Here is a 16,111-nt window from a genome sequence, read left to right on the forward strand (position 1 = left end):
TCTGAGGAATGGGAGGGGGAGTTGAAATAGTTCGTGACTGGGAGGTGCAGTTGTTTAGTGCGAACTGAGCGTAGGTGTTCTGCAAAGCGGTCCCCAAGCCTCCGCTTGGTTTCCCCGATGTAGAGGAGGCCACAACAGGAACAGCAGATACAGTATACCACATTAGCAGATGTACAGGTGAACATCTGCTTGATGTGGATAGTCTTCTTGGGGCCTGGGATGGGGGTGAGGGGGGAGGTGTAGGGGCAGGTGTAGCACTTCCTGCGGTTGCAGGGAAAAGTGCCCGGTGAGGTGGGGCTGGAGGGGAGTGTGGAGTGGACAAGGGAGTCCCGGAGAGAGTGGTCCCTCCAGAAGGCAGGTAAGGGTGGGGAGGGAAAAATGTCTTTGGTGGTGGGGTCGGATTGCAGATGGCAGAAGTGTTGGAGGATGGTGAGTTGGATCCGGAGGTTGGTGGGGTGGTACGTGAGGACGAGGGGAATTCTGTTTTGGTTGTTATTGCGGGGAGGGGGTGTGAGGGATGAGTTGCCGGAAATGCGGGAGGCATGGTCGAGGGCGTTCTTGACCACTGAGCGTGGGACGTTGCGGTCCTTGAAAACGAGGACATCTGAGATATACGGGAGTGGAATGCCTCATCCTGGGAGCAGATGCAGCGGAGGCGAAGGAATTGGGAATAGGGGATGGCATTTTTGCAGGAAGATGGGTGGGAGGAGGTGTATTCTAGTTTTTTGGCGGATAGAAGATGGATAGAGGAGAAGATCCCTCCTCATCCCTCCCTCCCTCCCTCCTCATCCCTCCCTCCCTCCTCCCATCCGCCTCCCCCTCTCTCCCTATTTATTTCAGAACCCCCTTCCCCTCCCCATTTCTGAAGAAGGGTCTAGGCATGAAATGTCAGCTTTCCTGCTCCTCTGATGCTGCTTGGCCTGCTGTGTTCATCCAGCTCTATACTTTGGTATCGCAGATTCTCCAGCATCTGCAATTCCTACTATCTTTGAATTACTGCTAGCAGCAGAGCTGCCACTACAATTGGCTTCAACATTTCTAGGCTATGGGGCAGAAAAAAATTCAAACATTATACTTCCTGGTCAATTCCAATATACGTTTCCATATTATGTAAACAAACAGAATATAAGCATTTGTAGATATAAATGATATGATTATGCATTTAGTTAGTTCAGTCATACTAGGCCATTCTGACATCTCTACTAATGTTTTCTGCAGTGGTCAACTTTCCAATAGGCAAAATAAAGGTGTAGGAGTTAAGGGTTAGTTTAGTTGGCTCGATGGATGGTTTGTGGTACACGGTGATGCCAACAGTGCAAGTTCAATTCCCATACTAGCTGAGGTCACCATTAGGTCCCACCTTCTTAATCCCACCCCTCACCTAAGCCATGGCGACCTTCAGGGAAACAACCACCTCTAATGAGAGAGTCACCCTATGGCCCTCTGCCATTATGACAACTTTGACTTATCTGCTACAATAGGAAAGTGTGGCCTACAATATTTTCACAACTAGATAGAATGTAATATTTCATTATCTTAAACACAGGGCTTACATTGGTGACACTGGGTCATATTTACCTCGTTGAGAATGTACGTGGCATTCCTTGCTCGCATCATCTCAGGAGTCTCGTCAACCACCATTAAGCCCTTACCCTTCACGCCTTCTTCAAGATCCTTCCTGTATTCTTTCTAAAGAAATGAAAAGGAGAGCTACAGGAATACTGACTACATGACATCTTTGCCCCTTACAATGGCACTTGCCAATAAGAAAAACTCCAGCCAATAGATGGCAGAATGACACACACGTCTTTCATTGTGTTAAGATGGATAAAACACTTCAAGCATGATTAGTTGACCGAATTGCAGGTTTCCTTACATTACAGTTATGAAAAAAATGAATATGACAACAGTCTGAATGAGCTTGATGCATAATTGCCAAATACTGACAGTAGCACCAGCAAAAAAAAAGTATAAACCAATGAATAACTAAATTATTCTACAAATTGCAAACAAAATGCTTGAAAATATGCAAAAATCATGATTAGTGAAAACATAATTTTGCACAATTAATGCACACTTTGCATGTTTCAACACACAGCAATAATTACTTTTCAAATCATTATAAACAAAGAAATAGACTGCATACCTCACAGCCTATTTTAGTTGCATATTTGACATGCAACATTGCGGGTGTAATCTCCAAACCAGAAAGGTTCCTGCCTTTTATGTGCTCTTCCAAATCCTTCTTATATTCTTTCTATTGGTGATAGAAATAAGAAATAAAGTAGACAAGAAATTTGAAGCAAAATAAATAGGAAAGTGGTCAACGTGTATATAACAGACCATTGACAATCCTTATAGAAATTCTTGGCAGAGATGGTCATTTTTATGAGATGATCATTTTTACAGAAATAACAAAGTTGGTTATACACCAATGAGGTTATGCTCTTTGGCAGCTGAATTTTAGTTAAATGGAGAAAGAGTGCAGAAAGCTACAGAAGAGAGCAATTTGGGAGCCCTTGTATATGAATCACAAAAAGCTGGCATCCAGCAGGTAATAGGGAAGAATGTTGGCCTTTATTTCAAAAGGAATGGATTATAAAAGTGGGAGTCTTTGCCAAAACTATACAAGGTACAAGTCAGACCACACCTGGAATACTGTGAACAGTTTTGCACATATCAATCTAAGATATATTGACATTAGAGGTAGTCCAGAGAAGGTTCACTAGGCTGATACCAGGTATGGAGGACTGTTTTCTGTAGAGTCTAGGACCAAAAGGGTATAATCTCAGAATAAGGAGTTACACATTTAATGCAGAGAGAAGGAGGAATTTCTTCTCTGAGAAGATAGTAAATCTGAAATCGGTAGCTGTCAACTTTGGGTTGTTATGTATATTCAAACGTGAGATAGACAGAGTTTTAATCAGTAAGGGAATCAGGGTTATGGGGAAAAGGGAGGAAAGTGCAGTTAAGAATGATCAGATCAGCCATGATTCCATTGAATGGCAGGGCAAAGCAGATGGGCTGAATGGCTACTTCTGATCCTAAGTCTTATGGTTGAAAATTATTGATTAGTGAACTGAAAGGTAATGTAACAAAAAAGAACATGGACAAATTTTGTTAATATTGATTTCAATAGGGATTGAATTCATAAACGCTGGGTGGAATCTTGTTGAGATAACAAGGATCTCGGCTGTGAAGAAGTCCACATCACCTCTTTATTGGGAAGACTCCCTCATTGTGTTAGTCAGGTGTTTGAGAGGGGAGGCAGGCTGCTTCACTGAATGGCATTGCCAAGAGAGGATGATGGAAATTGCTGGTGCAACACCAACCTGAGGCACAGGACCACTGAGAGATCCAAGCCACAATTAGGTGTGGCAGGAAGAGGTCTGACTTCAATTATTGCAATCTTTAGTAGATTGCAGATAGTGTTGGATATTAGGGAAGGAACACATTGTTATCTACAGCATGTCATAGCAACTTAGCTGCTTGCTGACTAACTGAAAGACTGTGAAAATGCTAAACCCAACGTTTTGCAATAACCTAGCTGGACAATGTTTAATTGTGTCCCAGTGCAGGAAGAGCAGGGGATTAAGATAGCTGAAGAGCAGCTGAGATATTTTGAGAGGAAAATCACTTTTAACATTCACCAGAGTGACAGCACAGTTATACAACTCAATACAAGTCTGGCACAACTTGTATAAGTTTCCTTTTTATCTCCAAACAAACATGACATTTTCCAAGGTGACATGAATTGCTTGAAGAACCCAAACACAGGATTTCAGAAATCCTATTCTCTTCAAAACCAGACACTATTCAATAATACAACTAACAGCATTGCCCTTATGGAGTTATTCCTTGACCTTACCTCACTCTGCATGTGCTGAGTTTCCACAGCAGTAATATAAACAGGTGTTTCAAAGTCGAGCATTGCCTTGCCTCTTTCTTTCTCGTACTGTTCCTTGTATTTTACCTGAAATGTATAACATGATTACTTTTCATAACAGATTAAGCTTTACATGTTGCAATTGTAGTCCAAAATTTACGTCATACTCTGTTTCAAGAGTTTGTAAAAGCATTCTGTCTTTTTCCACTACTCCCAAACACAAACATTAAGAAGGACAGATTTATCCTTTGGAAGAGAATGTGCTTCATGAAATATGAACTCAATAGTTGGTAAAAAAAAAGCCATGTGTTCATAAAAACAGAATGAAATGCTCCAATATTTTGAAAATGAACTAAATGCTTAAATAACATTAAATAATTGAAATTATTTTTAATTGTAGAATATGACATTTCTAATAATAGAATTTTTTTGCAAATCAACCCTCACTATGTTCTCAATGTTTCCTGTTGTACAAATGAACAGAAAAGAGCTGAAATGTTGGTTGGAACTGCCCAGATTATAATTTTGTGTTAAAACTACCACTTCCATTGACAGTATGATATTATAATCCTATAGTCCCCTATCAATCTGTAACTTCAAATAGCAATTTTTGGAATCACTGCATTGGTCCATGTGGTGATTTATCCATTTCAGCCAAGCTACCTGGAAGTGGTGTCAAATGGAAGCTGGAAATCTTCTTAGAATAAGGAAGGTAAAGCCAAAGTAAAATGACATGAAACACTGTCTGACAATTGCTTCAGCTCATTGTACTTTGGCTAGGGAGCTTTTAATGGCACAAAGGAACGAAGTAAAAATGGAAGTGGGGGATGAAGCCACAATTTAAAGAAACAGTAAGAAAGAGCGATTATGTTATACTCACAGGTTCAACAAAAATAATGGCCTTTTGACCTTAATTTTAGTTTTACCATTTTAAAATACAGGCTACAGAAAAACTCTTCTTCTTGGTTCATATTGGAGCATTGCAACAGGTCATGTTTTAGCAAATTGGAGAACTTGCTGCATATTAGTACTGGATGAGTTTGAACCCCAGAGACAAAGTTAAAGTCATATATGCACATGAACATTCATTTATTTTTCCTCAGCTGACTTACTTGGCTTTGTAACTCAGTTGCTTCCTTTAGATGAATTTGTTCGGGTGAATCGGAAACCAATTGATAGTGACCCTTACTCTTCTCAAACTCCTTCTTGTACTGGTACTATGGGAGGGTCAAAAACCACCTCAATAACAGAGACTACAGAGTCTGAATAGTGTGACCCATCTACAAAAAGGTGCTCACAAAAAATATTCCATTAAACAATAAAATGTGAAAAGCAATAAAGAAATCCAATCAAAAAAAGATGGGCTATGGGTGATGGATTATGGCTTGTGGAATTATACACAATGTTATGAACGTTTCTAAGTGAAAATAGAAGTAGTTATTGAGAAATGCCATTTACATGGAAGGGCTAATAAAGCAACCATTAACAAGCTGGTTTCATTTGAATAGATTACCCTTTGTTGTTAACTATAATGATTTATACAGAGCTATTAAAGAAGAGGTTTTAAAAATAAAATAATAATTACAAAACCTGATATTGTACAAAAAGCAAAAATAATGTTTGAAAGTAGTCAGAAAAACATTTCTGTTGTGGAAAAAAAAACATTTAATGGACAAGTTCCCAATGATTACACTTCCATTTTACATACTTGTGTCTGTTAAAGATATTTGAAGAAGATGAGGAAATGTTTCAATCTGAGAGGACTCTTTAAATAGCTATAGTAGGAAAATCTTATGGAGTTTCCTTAAAAGCGAAAAAAAAAGACTTGCATTTATTGAGTGCTTTACATGATTCAGGATGCCCCAAAGAGTTTTTGCAGCCAATTATGTACTTTTGAAGTACTTACTCTCTCAAATCCACAACTTCCAACACTTGTAAGGACAAGGGCAGCAGATATGTGAGAACACCACAACCTGAGAATATCCCTCCAAGCCACAAATCATTCTGACTTGGAACTATATCATTGCTCCTTCAGTGTCACATCTCAAGAATGAATAAAAAGATAGTTCATGTTGTAATGTGGGAAATGTAGCAGTCAATTTGCACACAGCAAGCTTCCACAAACAGCAATGTGATAATAAGCAGGTAATCTGTTTATGTATTGTTGATTGAGGAATAAAAATTATTCAAGACTCCAGAGATAAATTGCTTGTTGTGCTTCAAAATAGTGCAACAGGATCTTTTACATCCTCCTGAGAGAGTAAAAAGGACTCTGTTTTAACATCTCATTCAACAGATTAGAAACATAGAAACACAGAAGTTAGGAGCAGCAGGCGACCATTCGGCCCTTCAAGCCCATTTCGCCATTCTTCACAATCATGGCTGGGATCGTCCAACTCAATAGCTTAATCTTACTTTCTCCCCCTAACCTTTGATCCCATTCACCCCAAGTGCTGTATCTAGCCGCCTCTTGAATACATTCAATGTTTTGGCATTAACTACTTCCAGTGGTAATGAATTCCACAGGCTCGCCACTCTTTGTGTGAAGAAATGTGCCCTCATCTCCATCCTGAATCGTATACCCCAAATCCTTATACTGTGACACCTAGTTCTGGACACACCCACCATCAGGAACATCCTCCCTGCATCTACCCTGTCCAGTCCTGTTAGAATTTTATAAGTCTCTATGAGATCCCCTCCCTCATTCGTCTGAGCTCAAGTGAAAACAATTCCAACCTAGACAACCTCTCCTCATTCGTCAGGCCCACCATCCCCGGAATGAGCCTAGTAAACCTTCGCTGCAATCCCTTGAGAGCAAGAGCATCCTTCCTCAGAAAAGGGAACTAAAATTGCGCACAATATTCCAGGTGTGGTCTCACCAAGGCCCTGTATAACTGCAACAACACATCCCTGCTCCTGTACTCAAAACCTCTCACAATGACGGCCAACATACTATTTGCCTTCTTTACCGCCTGCTGCACCTGCATACCTTTAGCAACCATTGCACAAGGACATCCAGGTCCCACTACACATTCCCCTCTCCCAATTTACAGCTATCTCTGACACTGTAACCCACTTTCAGCCTGCACAGGAGTATTAGATGCAATGTTTGTGTCTTGGGAATGGGACTTGAATACACAATTTCTGTCCCAGAGGTAACAGTGCTATCAAGTACACCATTACTGACACCACATTAAATGGACAGCTTCTTATTTTGCCATGTTATATTGCATCTGCCATGCATTTACTCACTCACTCAACTTGTCTAAATCACACAGAAGTCTCTTTTCATCCTGCTCATCACTTACACTCCCACTCAGTTTTGTGTCATTAGAAACTTGGAAAGGTTACATTTAACTTCCACATCCAAAGCATTGGTATATGTTTGTTGACTTTGTATTATACCATTGGTACTTTTGAAAATGTCCTGTTATCATATCCTTGCATTTTGTTTGATGATGTTCCAATGAAGCATCTTGAATTATTTTACTATGTTAAAGGCACTATAAAAATGCAAGACTTTGTGGTTGTTGAATTATTCTACGATAAACTGATATTAAGTACTGCATTGAGATATTAGGAGCACCAATATTGATTTCTTTCCTCCTCAAATGATATTTAATTACCCAGCATCACCTGGTTGGATGATCACATGATGGTCAATGAAAAATCTATATAGCCTGTAAATTTCTTGAGCATCTCTTAAAGTCTGATTCATGGGAAACATTTGTTAATGGTTGGCCCACCAACAGGCATTGTGCCATTTTGGCTTCAGTCAATGTGTGCTTTCTATTACAAAAACATAAATGTCCAATCATCTGAAAATGTTAATTTTCACGCACATGAAAAGGGATTTCATTCATTTCCTGAAGAAGTATATAACAATGAAATGGATTTTAAAAAAAAAGTCATTTGTTAGTGTTAAAAAAAAGTCTTAAGGCAAGATGAAAATGAGCACATTTCCAGTGAAGTGGCTAATTAGTAACTTGATAAAAATGCAAAAGGTTTTAATTAGAAAAAAATGTGACACAGAATGTTCAAAATGGTTATTGAGGCTGATGAGAACAACTACAGTAAGAGATAAGTAGGTCACAACCGGGATATCCCCTCAGTGATGCGAAAAAGAAAAGTGTTAATCCTTAACTCATTCAGATTATAGTGAGACAGGACATGTTATGAAAGTAGACATGGGTTTGTTAGTTGCTTACTTGACTTGATAGCTTGCTAGTGGAAAGATTATGCTGCATTTGTAAGGATTCAGACATATCTGTTACAGGTTTGTGCATCTTCTTCAGATCCTGCTTGTATATAACCTGGAATATGAAGTAAAAAAGTGACACTATTATTCTCCTGACTGGTATCAAAGTATTTTAGCTGCAGAATTTAACCTGCAGGGCAACACTGACGAGATTCAATTCAAATTTCTCTTGTTCTCCATGGCATTTCACTATGCAGTTCTCCAGACTTCATCTTCAATAAATTTATGCTGAAAGATTAAACATTGATGTTATATTCCATTATTTCCTGCCTTAGGTGCTTTGACCCTCTTACAGATTTTGGGTCATGTGGGCCATTGGGAGAAGGGGCTGTTGTTAAGATTAGAGATAACAGCAGATACCTGCATTGCCTGTCAATAGGTTCATGGTTGCTCTGACGTGGCCCAAAATCCACTGTCCTGTCTGTTCTAGTCAATCTCCCTTTCCCTTTCAAACCATTGTAAGTCTTCAAAGCCCACCTGGTTGGTTTTTGAGTGGGACAGAACATTGGGTCATGTAGAAGAAGAGATAACTAGAATTTTGAAATCATGTTTGCTCACATTCAGTCATGGAAGTTCTGAAGAATATAAGCCAGTTAGTTGTTTTGGGATTGCCACCACCTCTTGTTCCTCAACATCAATCCTGCTGGGGTCTGCAGGTGAGCTGAAGGTCACCTAAACTGAAGGAGGAAAAAAAATGTGCTACTATGGCTGCTGCCCACCCGGTAATGTAAATTGCTGAGACGCTTCCTCAGTCATGATGTCCTCTTCAACCCGATCCCCATCTCCTGCCCATGTAAAATAGGGTCTGGTGCAATTCAGGCACATTTTTAATTTTCTTGAAGCTGTGTTACCCTAAAATCATGCAACATTTCAATTTCCTAATGGACACTGTGTCCTAAACCAACCACGTAATGGACAATGCTGGTGTGGAGAAGTTCTACTCCACATCCAGGATGGATAGATGGATGGATGGATGGATGGATGGACAGATGGTTGGTTTGTACCATGCTGGAAATGTCAGAAACCTCCAGACACTGAAGATTGGTGCAATGAAGTCCCCACCATGTTTTGGGTATTCACCAGTCTGCCAATCATTGCATTTCCAGACCATATAATTTTTTTAAAAAAATTAAATGCCAAAATATATCTGGGTGAATATGCAATGGAAATAATGCCTTTTAAATTTCAGAAACTCACTGATTGTTGGTTATTACCCAATTATTATCCAATTATACAGGATTTATTTTCTGCCTAGAAATACCGGCATCTTTAACCAACCTCGAAAACAGTTTAGTTATTATAGTAGGAAGTGTCTTGATACTCACTTCACTAGCAAAAATGTTTGCATCCTTCATTGACTTGTATCCTGAGCTTTCCTTCAAATCAAACTTCGGCCTCTGTCCCTTAAACTCTTTCTCGAACTTCTCTTTGTACTTAATCTGTGCATGAATTAAAATCAATGTTATTTAATTATCCCCAACGTGGATATGATCGGGTCTGTAATGCAACACAATAAAGAAACAGTAAACAAATCAGTTGAACAGTCTGGACAAATCTCATTGATTAAGAGGATGGGAGGATGATGAAAACTATCTTAAAAATCAACAATGTCAAGGATATGGGAACGCAATTGCCTGGTAACAGATAACAGACATATGCAGATGTAGGTTGGGGAGGTGGTATATAACAGGAATGACAATGAGTGAAGAGCCAAAAAAATAGTTGGCAATGTGTTACAAATGGACAATCAAAAAAGAAAAAAAATACTGATAATAGGGATGTTTCACTTAGTAGATCCTGGAAGCAGCTCGACACGTATAGAAATAACAGTTGTTCACAGACCTGAATTAATTTCACACTCATATTATGCCAATTTGTTTATATTTAACACTTTCTTTGAAATATTAATATGTACGCAGATTAAATCTTAAAAAGTGAAACTGTTAGACTGTCCACTTCCACATCCAAATATCAGGCCTGGAAAACAGGTGGCAAGGTTCATCATTTCAAAATCCCGAATTCCTACAAAAATGTATGTAAAATTTCAAGAGTAAAAGATAATCAAACAGAAGAAAAATACAGATGCACTTGGGTAGAAATTTTCTTCTCTCTTATCAAAGAAAATGGACAAAGTCAAAAGTTCAAAGAGAAGAATTCCAGTGTCGTAGATGCATACGCACAACCTTTCTAAGCACAGAACTTTAAGAAAAAGCTTATTATTCAAGTATCATCATGGGGTGAAGCAAAATGAAACAATAAAAAGAAGAAAGCTGAAGAAATAATGAGAAATGGATTAGCTTTACTGACAGCTCTGGGGCTCAAGGAGGCTCTGACTTTTTGACTGTTCTTGAAGAATCAAAAAATGCTCTTGGGTGACAGATAATTTGGAGGAGACAATACTGAGACACATTCTTGTAACCCCAGCTCAAACATGGAAATTGCCGAACCTTAAGCTTCTGTTTTCACTTTGGTGGACACTGGAAAAAATGGAAGTCTGAATTGTAAGTATGGAATCCTATCGGGAGAAATGTGCCAAAAAACATTAATGCAAAACAATCCAGGCATGATGGCTTGGTCTAGGACAGTTCCTATTTGTCTCATTTTACTATTTGATTGGATTGAATTCATTGTGTTAATATAACTGGTGTTAGAGTACCATTTACATTGGGAGGCACACTCGCTCCCCCTGACAACAAAAAGATAATTTGCACAAAGGGCAGGAGCAGAATATAAAATGCAGATAGATACACTATACAGGGATTTCTGATACATATGTTTGTCTTACGTTGCTTGAGAGGATGTTTGCTTTCTTTGCAACCCTCATCGTGGGAGTGTCATATGAAGCAGCTCCATGACCTCTGAGTTTCTGTTTGGTATATTCCACCTATGAAGCGTAGCAAGATGGTATGATCAGAGCAGCATTAATTAGTAATTAATGGGTAGCCTGGATGGAATTGCAAGAATGAGATAGAGATTTTGGAACAATAAATTAATACATGGACAGCAGCAGATTTGTATTACACACCAGTCAGTAAATAACTAGTTAGAAGCAGGATACAGCTCAGTTCTGCCATGTAATGATAGATGATATACAATTCTCAAATATAATGGATTTTGGTTATCATCACATACCGGAGATTGCTATGTATAAATCAACATTGAAGCTTCAAAAAATCCTTCCATAAATGGGACTCACTTATACACTGAAATAAAATTTTGTGAACTGTCCATGTTGGTGGGAAAGGCTAACTTCTGTCCATTGCTCACCATGCTGTCTGTCGACGTCTTAAACTCCTGTGCAACTTCTTGGCAGCATACATCTACCACCTACTTGATCACATGTGCCAACTCATAAGGTAGAGATTATCTCTAAATATTGAAGCCTCATGCCAGTATTTCCTTAAACGTGCATTTATTAGCTCAAAAATGGTGATGATGGGTGATTGATACACTAACTGCATAGCGTATAATAAGTGTTTAAGTGTGTGTTTATCTAAACTTGCATCTTGGTGCTGAAAGAATGGATCATCTCAAATACCAGGTTGAATTATGCAGTATAACATACTGTGCTATGAAATGAAATGTGTACTTTCTTGAAGCACTGGTGGAGCCCATTTTTAATGTACATTAACTCACTCTCATACATAGAGGTAACTGTGGTAATTTCCTCAAGACAGCTGGAGAACTTGTACAGCAACATCTGGTGAATATGTTAGAGGTGATGTGATGTCACAAAACTGAACCCAAGAAAACTAGATTGACTACATGGCCCATATAAAGAAATAATATCTTGGGCCATGGCTACGTCACTTTAAGCAGTTCACAGAGCTTTATATCACAGAAAGAGTCATCCTAGCTGTCCTCATTCATTGTAAGAGCTTTCTAAATTAATGCTACACTCCCGCCCTATCCCTGGAGCACGAGAAGTTTATTTCTTTACAGGTATCTAATTGATTCTCTTTGGAAAGTTTGCACTATATGGTCATGTTTCCCTCTAAAATGTTACTATAATATAAAACTGAAGCTGCAGGGAAAAATTTATGATGCTTCATGACTTTTTTTCATGGCTTAACCCAACATTTCACATTTGACCTTGAAGCCATGGGGTACCTTATAAGTGATTTTTTTCTGTGAAAACAAAGTTTTTGCCTAATCACCTGTGACCATTGTGCTTCTAACCTATATTGGCTCCCTATTCAACCACAACTTGAATTTGAAGTTGTCATCCTTGTTTGCACATTCTTCCATGTCCTCATCCCTCCCTGTCTCAGAAACAAGCTCTGGCTCTCCAATCGTTGCAGAGGATTTCTGCAAAAATCTTTCTAATTTTGGCCTTTTGCACGCGACCATCACTCCTCTATTGCTGGCTGTATCTTTAGCTGCCTAGGCCTCTAAGTTCTGGAATTCCCTCCCCAAGCCTTGTTGCCTCTCTAGATCTCCTGTTTCCCCCTTTAAATTGCTACTAAAACTTCCCTCTTTGACCAAATTTTGGTCACCCAATGTATATCCATTTATGTGCCACAGAAGAATAAGTGTCCAAAAACTCTCTCGACAAATTCTCTAATACAGCATACATGATTTTAAAATATATAGCTTTATAATGAAAAAAATTGTCCTGAAAACTAGGTGAATTGGTTTTTCATGTTTGATCTGCTTATAGATAACTCACCACATCACAAAAAAAGGAGCAATATGTTTCCTGTGGGCTCCGAAACTCACCATTAGGCTCAAATGGAGATCAGATAACGGCACTATGCAGGGTACAGATTTTCCCTGGAACATCCATGACGAGGTCAAATCACAGTTCACCTTCATTTTCAACCCTCAACAGGCTTTTAATTAGCTTACCCAGCCCTCAAACAATCTCCCCTCTGGTAGATGATCTGGGGTTCAAGGTGAAGCAAAGGAACTGGCAAAAGGCCTGGGGGTGTCCCTGCCCAGACTCAATGGGGCCCAGAACAATATGTTGGAACATAAAAAGGGACGGTCCCTTACTTGATAACACTTAATTCCAAATCACATTACGTATAGAATTAAAAAAAGCAATCTTTAAAAAAAAGGCACAAAGTTGTTTTGAACCCTTGCTGAATCAAAGAAAAGAATCCATAAATTCTATCTTTGTTTATGCAGATTTGTATGTTAAAGGGATACCGAATGATAAGAATGTTCATACTATTGTAAATGTTCACGCAGTGTAAATACTATATTAGGGTATTTCAGGAATAAATTTGTGGGGGCCATACTGCAGGAACAATTTGAATGCATTAGAGACTGCAGCAGAGTTTTACAAAATTTCTTCCAGGGATGAAAACCCGGAGTTATGAAGATAGACGGGGAGGTTGGGACTGTTCTTCTTGGAGAGAAGAAGGCTAAGAGGAGATCTGCACAAAGTTTTGAAAATCACGAGAGGTCTAGAGAGACTGGATAGGGAGAAACTCTTCTATTTACAAATCTTATTTGTAAAAGGATCAAGAATCAGATGAGATAGTAGGAACTGCCGATGCTGGAGTCTGAGATAACAAGGTTTAGAGCTGGATGAACACAGAAGGCTAGGCAGCATCAGAGGAGAAGGAAACCTGATGTTTCGGATCTGGACCCTTCTTCAGAAATGGGGGAGGGGAAGGGCCTCTAAAATAAATAGAGAGGGGGGAGGCGATGATGGAAGGTGGATAAAGGAGCAGATAGGTGGAGAGAAGACGGACAGGTCAAGGAGGCAGGGATGCAGCCAGTAAAGGTGAGTGTAGGTAGGGTGTTGGGCTGGGGGTTGGTCAGATAAGGGAAGATGGACAGGTCAAGGAGGCAGGGTGAGTCTAGTAGATAAGAAGTGGGGTTGGGGTTTAGTCAGGGGGTGGCAGGAGCGGATAGGTGGAAGAAAAGATGGACAGATCAAGGAGGCGGGGACAAGCTGGGCTGATTTTGGGATGAGGTTGGGGGTGTGGAGATTTTGAAATTTGTGAAGTCCACATTGAGACCATTGGGCTGCAGGGTTCTCAAGCGAAATATGAGGTGCTCTTCTTGCAGCCTTCGGGTGGCATCGTTGTATGACACAATTTTAAAGTGATTTGCAAAAGAAGCAGATGTGATGTGAGAAAACCTTTTGGGTTTTTCAAGCTTTTCGGGTCAGGAGAAGGAGTTCAGGTCACAATGGGCATAAAGTGATTTCTGTACACTTGATTGAGTGCCTTTCTGAACTGAACAGGAATGATAAATGCATTGCTTGGAAGTGTGGTGGAGAGAGAATTAATTGAAGCATTCAAGGGGGCATTGGATGATTATTTGTGTGATAATAACGTTCAATGGTTTGGGGGTAAGTCAGGTGGATGGCACTAAATCAGAATGCTCATTTGGAAAGCCATTGCAACAATGGGCCAAATGGCCTCTTCTGCCCCCTAATGAATCAGTGATAAAAGTGTGCTGCATCTGAACTGAGGAAGGGAGGAAAATGAACATAAGGTTCCATGGGGATGGAGGATGGAATTTTATCAATTTTGGGAAAGGAAAGTGCCAACTTGAATGGGAAATTAATAATGAGTATCTTTTATTAAGAGGGCATTGAGAGAGAGAGAGAGAGAGAAAGAGAGACCATAAGACAGAGGGAAAGCCCAAGTAGGGAGAAAATGAATTGTGGGATGTTGGAGGGGGAGTTCAGGTCACAATGTGTATAGTTATCTCTGTGCACTTGATTGAGTGCCTTTGTGAACTGACCAGGAATGATAAATGTTGGATTCGGAAGAATGATCCTTGAGGTGGCATTTAGGAAATGACAATTGGTTTACCAGTTGAAAGCCCAAAATATCAGTTTGAATTTATTTTTCTTGAGACCGAGCGTCAACTGTGTATGGTTAACAGAGGCGTTTAAAATCAAACAGAAAGCACCACTCAACTGAAAAGATTAAAATGTTTTCTGGGCAAGTATGTCTGAAACTTAACCAGAATATGACATTGTTACATGCAGTATAAAGAAGGAGAAATCATATCTGGAAACACAATTCTATAATTACAGCCTATAAACCTGATTGCAATGACTTCATGTTCAAAGAAACAAATCAAATTCCTTCTTTACTATTAAGTTAGTCTTTAAAGAAAACTAATTATTTTCTTTCCCATTTAAATTATTTACCTCTATGGGAGAAAGACATTTTAAATCATGAACATCCTGCAATTTAGAGGGCTACGGAGACAGGAATGGAGAATGGGAGTAGCTGGGTAGCTCTTTTGGGAGCCAGTACAGACATGAAGGGCCAAACTTGCTATCAGGCTACAAAGAATTACATAGAATACACAGCACAAACACAGACCACTGGCCCAACTTGTCTATGCCAGTGTTTCATGTTCCATTGACCTTCTTTGATGCTTCAGTTCTGGTTGCCTCATTATAGGAAAGATGTGGAATGTTTAGGCAGGCTGCAGAGGAAATTTACCAGGATGCTGCCTGGACTGGAGGGCAGGTCTTATGAGGAAAGGTTGAGGGAGCTAGGGCTTTTTTCATTGGAATGAAGAAGGATGAGAGGTGATATGATAGAGGCCTACAAGATGATGAGAGGCATAGATAGTGTGGATAGTCAGAGACATTTTCCCCAGGGTGGAACTGACTATTACGAGGGGGCATAATTTTAAGGTGATTGGAGGAAGGTACAGGGGAGATGTCAGAGGTAGGTTCTTCACACAGAGAGTGGTGGGCGTGTGGAATGCGCTGCCGGCAGTGGTAGTGGAGTCAAATACTTTAGATACTTTTAAACGACTCTTGGATAGGCACATGGAGGATAGTGAAATGTAGGGTTTGCAGGGTAGATTGATCTTAGTAGGATAATAGGTCGGTACAACATCGTGGGCCGAAGGGCCTGTACTGTGCTGTACTGTTCTATGTTCTATGTTCTTCCCATTAATGTCCATAAGCTGAACCTCTCTCAGAGAATTGTTAATTCACTGAATTACATCATTACTATTTGCCTCAACTACACTCTGTG

General features: G+C 39.6%; 1 protein-coding gene across 1 annotated transcript in view; it reads right to left on the minus strand.

Moving 5' to 3' along the window:
* Positions 1 to 16,111, minus strand: part of neb (nebulin) — a 255,644-nt gene that overhangs the window by 34,549 nt on the left and 204,984 nt on the right. Inside the window, exons 121-126 of the mRNA XM_048598817.1 lie at positions 9,470 to 9,583; positions 8,095 to 8,199; positions 4,999 to 5,103; positions 3,869 to 3,973; positions 2,147 to 2,257; positions 1,579 to 1,689 (exon numbers count right to left, since the gene is read on the minus strand). Coding sequence (XP_048454774.1) covers positions 1,579 to 1,689; positions 2,147 to 2,257; positions 3,869 to 3,973; positions 4,999 to 5,103; positions 8,095 to 8,199; positions 9,470 to 9,583 — 651 coding nt within the window. The remainder of the gene's footprint in view (positions 1 to 1,578; positions 1,690 to 2,146; positions 2,258 to 3,868; positions 3,974 to 4,998; positions 5,104 to 8,094; positions 8,200 to 9,469; positions 9,584 to 16,111) is intronic.

This window comes from Rhincodon typus, chromosome 7 (assembly GCF_021869965.1).
Source record: "Rhincodon typus isolate 14 chromosome 7, sRhiTyp1.1, whole genome shotgun sequence".
Classification (NCBI taxonomy): domain Eukaryota; kingdom Metazoa; phylum Chordata; class Chondrichthyes; order Orectolobiformes; family Rhincodontidae; genus Rhincodon; species Rhincodon typus.